We start from the raw sequence: 6,000 nt of genomic DNA, 5'->3' as shown, positions 1-6,000 counted from the left end.
GGCTCCTAATCACATACCTGTGTGGAAAATATCTTTTGTTGTTACTTTTCCTCCTTCGATTATGAATACACATCTAAAGTCGATTTAATTTTAAAGATATCAGTATGAAAGAGACGATTTCTCAGGAAAAACAAAGCATATTATTAGTCTCCCTGATCTTGATGTTTCAGTTGTAGAACTAAGATCAAACATTCAAAAAAAAAAAAAAAAAAAAAAAAAAAAAAAATCATGTAATTAAGTATACAATAGACAGCAAGGTTATTTGACAAAAGATATTTATTGTGAGAATTACATACTTTACTGAATCTGGTAAATGTTATACAGACAGTCTGAACCGAGTTCGCTAGTTTTGACTCCTAATCACAAGTTCTTATTTCTGTATAGAAAAGTTTTTACTTTCCTTCCTTCGAATATGAATACACTTTCAAAGTCAAGTTCATAATAAAAATATTAATGTGAAGTAGTCGATTTCACATCACAAGATATATTATCAGTCTCCACAATAGTTCTTTTATTTCAGATGTAGAAATTACTATATTTTGTGAGATACATGCCACATGAAACTGATTACAAACTGATTGTAATTTTACTGCATTATGTGCTTTTCTCTGGAGCATTTTCATGTTGCACATGTGTAACAGTTTTCACATATCACTTTCTAGATTTCGTGAACTGTGTTCAAGTCAAACTCTGGTGCTAGAGTCTTGTAAGCTAAAATGCCTGGCCGTGTCTCAGGAGTGGAACTTTCTGTGCACCGTTAGAATTATGAACTTGATGATAATCAGTGAATTCAGTAAATGACAATTTAGTGGCTGAGAGCTAACTGCAAAACTTTCTGGAATTAGTTCACCGAAATCACCACTATAGTCGTACATGTCGAGTGTATCATTAGTACCTGAAATAAAACATAAGTTTATTAGTGGATCTAAAAATGGCATTTTTTCAAAAATAGTTTAGAGTCTTTTACATTAAGCTATTTATTGTGTTGAATGAACGCACCCCAATAAGTGAAAAATTCGTATTTAAAAAAAAAAAGCTTTAAAAGTATTTATTTTCAATATATTTGTATAGATAAATTGAAAAAAGTAATTTACAGTACACTGTAAAAAAATTCCGAAACGTTACTGAGTATTTCCGAGTTACGTTTCGGGATTTTAATGGTTTTTACCCACTTCCTGGAAAAATCAAGTATTCGTGTCAAAAAGTTTCCTGAATTGCTACAAGTCGCACGAATGCAAACTTTTCACTGTTTTCAAAAACATTTTTAGCTCAGAGTTTAAAGATTAACTGAACGTATTTATAAAGTGCATCGGCTTCAGTTCAGTTACGGCCCGTCCATGCTAATAAAGCTTCCAAAGGGAGCGAATGAGTGTGGACTACTTTGCTTTGCAAGAATTGCAGGCGGGTAAAATTCTCGTCATTTACTTGCAATTCTGGCTTAGCTTTGGCCATGTTTCCAATAATGCTCTTGGAACTACCTTGGTACATCAGGAAGATGCCGAGCTATTATATTACACATTCCTAAGTTTAATCTAAAGTTTCAGAGACACGACTGGCTTCTAACGGGAAGATTTCTGAATTTTTCAGGAAGCTTCCGGGATAATTTCAGGAAGGTTACTGAATTTTAGCAGAAAACGTTCCTGGTTTTTGCAAGTTCCGTTACTGGCAGAAATTAGGCACATCAGCTGCCCATTATTTTCCAGGAACGTTTCTGAATCGTTTTTACAGTGTAGATGTAATTCAAATCTGGAAAACGTTGGGATTGTCGTCTTGTTGGACATTTTCTTTTAATGGTAGCATTTTTTTTTGCCTTTTCCACCCCCAAAAAAATTGAACCTGAATCATCAAAGTTTTCCTACATTTTCCAAACTGATTGCATTAACCAATAAACATGCTTCTTTAAAAAATGTTACGTAGAAAAATGCTAACTTTAAATAATTTTAAAGATTTCCAAAATTCCTGTTGCGCTTCAATGACCGGTGTGTACTGGTCGGGCATAAAGGTTCATATAAATTTACTAACCAATAGCCTTTGTGTTTACTTCTCTAAATGGAGCCTAAGAAAAATTCGGACTTCTCGCTGTGGTAATAAAATATTTTCGCTATAAGTGTGAAGATATATGCCATTTCTTCTTTGAATGGTTCACCGCTTGCCCTATTATAGCTATTTCAAAGAGCGCCCCCAAAATAGGGCAAAAATTTGCAGTCTCTGGATGCTGCAGTTTGGAAGAATCAGAGGCAATCCTGCCATATCATCCACCAAATTAGCTAAATGCTTTAGGAACGTATCTGGCAAATTATTCTGGTTCCTGGAAATTATTATATAGATGTTTATAACTTAATATAATTTTCCTGATTTATCCCAGAAAGTTTTCTGATTTTATGACGGAAGAATTTTGATAATACGTTTTCCTTTATAAATATACTTCAAAACAGTGAACCAAAACTCCCAAGACATCCCCCTAGAGATCCATTTATAGTGTATAAAAATCATCACTAATGTTCGCGATATTGCTAATGTTTTCATAAGATATTATGCAAGTCTACACTGGCTGAATAACGATAACAGCAAAATTTAAAGAAGCGATAGTTAAGAAAGGGATAGGGGGAGGGGGGGTAGGATAGGGAAGGATAGTTTATATCTTTTTGTTTATCAGAGTATAAGAGGCAACATACACACACAGCAACAGTAATTTAACAGAAAACATATTTAACCGTTGAGGAAACTTGATGCTTGATGTGAAAATAATAATACGGCTGTTAACATTGACAAAACTACATGTAATTTTTTCTCTTAAATAAACAGGTATTTATGCCATGGATTTGTTTAAACCGTGATTTTACTATTAATGCCATCGACAAAAACACTTATTTGTCTTGCTCTTTGGACAAGCTATTAATCTGGAAGTAACAGGTAATCCGTATCAATGAAAAGGCGGAGCGTAAAATTTTGCTGTTGAAGCGTCAGGTCAGCTGTAGGTAGGGGTGCAGATGATATACTCTTACTACCTCTTACATCATATACGTGAAACTAATACTTGTCTATTGCAATGATGTCCATGCCTTTGCTGCCGACAAACATGAAATACCTTGTGTCAAGCTGCGCATTTTATCAGTTAGGTGCTCCGATTGTATTGATGAAACAACACTTCAATTACGTCGTCAGCCCGTATGACTTAAAGTACACATTCTAAGCCTTCTCCAATAAAATTAAAGCTTGCAATTTTAAACGTCGTTTTGGTCTACTTTAAGTTCAATAACCCTGTTTGTTGTGTTACATTGATTTTCCTCCCATTTTGGAGCGAAGAAAGTTGTTATTACCTACAGCAAAGAAATCTATTCCTGGTTTTACAGGGACTATTATTTTTTTACCTTTCAGTCAGTTAGAACTTTTATTAAAAGGCATTTTTAAAATAGATCTAAGTGGGAATAAACCGTATTAGCTAAGGTAGATCCGATCAATGTAATTTTGGACCCGCAATTAACAATAGTCATTTATACACGGTGTCTGCGCGTAAAACATTAATTGTACTGTTCAGAAGTATTATGAAGCCGGGAGGCAAATTGCTTAAGCAAGCCATTCCATTTCAGATCAAACAGGGCCTGTCATATGACCATCACCGATTTTTTTTTAAAAAAAAGTACAGTAGTTACAACTAAAGAACATATGGAATATCCCAAAAGGATTTTGCAAGAAAAGTTTTTTTTCTTCTGTTACAACCTACTAAAATTCTGCACTAAATCGGACATTTTAGAAAAACCAGCAAAACACTCGATTTGAAATGGACACTATTTTAAAAGTATTTAAAAATTTTAAATAATCAATTTTTCTAAAAACAAATAAGGACCCATATATCATCTAGACATCGTATTTGAAAATTTGGTTAGGTTTTTTGATAAAGGAAAAAAAAAACATTTTTGTGGCGAAAAAAACTGCCCTTTTACCGATTTTATGATATTTTTTCTCTATGAAAAAAAAAAGTTTTTTTTTTTTTTTACTAAATGGAGATTGCAGTCTAAAACCTTATATGATAGTTTGATAGCATCTTTTACTATAATCCTTAGATCCATACAGCCTTAAAAATAAAATTTGAAGTTTTGAAAATTTAAAAAAATCAACGATTTTTAAAGTGAGATTACTCAAAAACCCATTTTTTAAAAATCGAAAAATTGGCTCGTTTGAACCCCCTTTTAATGTTTAACAAGTGTATATACACCGCATCCCGTTTTTTCCCCAGAAAATGTTTTATGATTTTTTTGAAAGTGACCTTATCGACAATGGCATGCATGTAAAATGAAAATGTCTAATAATTTCATTCACTGAAATTTAGATTATATTAATGCCTAAAGCTACAACAATGGTGTACTTTATCAGCAACAACTAAAATCTTTCGGACGTTTGATAATATACGTGTAACAAACCGCTTTTGATGACCGAGTGTATTCGTCTTTTTGTATGACTCTGTGCGTAATGTGTGTAGAAGAGCCTTTGGTTACCATCCGACTTCATTATATAGATACTTTTCTGCTGATCGGGGCTTAACTGTTATGGAAGCTGAGCTCCCATATTTCCTTGCTTATTTCAGTCAATTTTTTGTATTTTTAACCGAATTCACGCCACATAAGCATTAAAGTAAGTTCTGAAGATGATAGGGTTCCTGCCCTTCTTTTGTTAGAAATTGGATCCCTGGCTATAATAGCTACGTTTGGTGATCTGATTGGTTACCTCTTACAACCATCCTGAATTGATTACTTCTCTCCTAAAACAGGTGGGCTTTTTCAATTCTTAAACTATAGGTGAGTTCTGCCATTTGAATTTGGTGTTCCTATACTTATGTATAAAAGTAATGATACGAGGTAGGATCCAAAAATTCTGAGACAACAGTCACTAATGACAACCAATGCACGAAATTTAAATAGCAAATCGTTTTAAATGCACTATACTGCTTTTCCCTTTGAGCTTGGATGGTTTCCGCTGTCATGTAATTGAGTTGTACGTTGTAATTGAAAGAGAAGAAATTTAATTCGTTGCGGCATATGTAAGTAACGTGGTGAATGCATAGCTTTGGAGTCAAAATAAATTAATATTGAAACACGAAAAAGGAAAGATTTCAGCTGTTACTCATAAAGTACACCATTATTGTAGGTATTAGGCATTAATATGATCTCAATTTCAGTGAACGAAATTATTAGTCATTTTCATTTTACATGCATGCTATCGTCGATAAGGTTTAAAAAAAAAAAAAAAAAAAGTTTCAAAAAATATCGTAAAACATTTCCTGAGAAAAAATACGGGATGCGGTGTATATCCACTTGTTAAGCAATAAAAGGGATTCAAATGAGTCAATTTTTAGATTTTTCAAAAAAGAGATTTTTTTTGAATAATCTCACTTTAAAAATCGTTGATTTTTAAAAAATTTCAACTTCAAATTTTATTTCCAAGGCTGTATGGATATAAGGATTTTAATAAAATATGCTATGAAACTATCATATAAGGACTTTACACTGCCATCTCTATTTAGTAAAAAAAAAAAAAAGTTTTTTTTATGGAGGAAAAAAAATCATAAAATCGGTAAAAGTGCAGTTTTTTCGCCACAAAAATAATTTTTTTCTTTATCAAAAAAAACCTAGCTAAATTTTCAAAAACGATGTCCTGTTGATATATGGGACCTTATTTATTTTTAGAAAAAAATAATTATTAAAAAAGGTTAAATACTTTTGAAATAGTGTCCATTTCAAATCGAGTGTTTTGCAGGTTTTTTCCAAAATGACCGAGTTTGTGCAGAATTCTAGTAGTCTGTTACTGATGAAATTTTTTTTCTTGCAAAATCCTTTTGGGATATTCATATGTCCCTTAGTTGTAACTATTGTAATTTTTACGAAAAAAATCGGTGATAGTCATATGACACTTTTCATGCCTGCCTGCCTCATTTCAAATGGAATGACTCAAGCTTTAAAGCCTGGCATTTGTATAAATAAATATTCCAGAAATAAAAATGTT

At 32.5% G+C, this 6,000-nt stretch overlaps 1 protein-coding gene across 1 annotated transcript in view; it reads right to left on the bottom strand.

The window, feature by feature from the left end:
- Positions 1-301: 301 nt before the first annotated feature.
- LOC129220513 (uncharacterized) overlaps positions 302-6,000 on the bottom strand; it is a 287,706-nt gene continuing 282,007 nt past the window's right edge. The window contains exon 9 of the mRNA XM_054854940.1: positions 302-895. Coding sequence (XP_054710915.1) covers positions 732-895 — 164 coding nt within the window. The 3' untranslated portion in view covers positions 302-731. The remainder of the gene's footprint in view (positions 896-6,000) is intronic.

Source organism: Uloborus diversus, chromosome 4 (assembly GCF_026930045.1).
Source record: "Uloborus diversus isolate 005 chromosome 4, Udiv.v.3.1, whole genome shotgun sequence".
Lineage (NCBI taxonomy): Eukaryota > Metazoa > Arthropoda > Arachnida > Araneae > Uloboridae > Uloborus > Uloborus diversus.
This window is presented reverse-complemented; position numbering and strand designations above follow the sequence as displayed.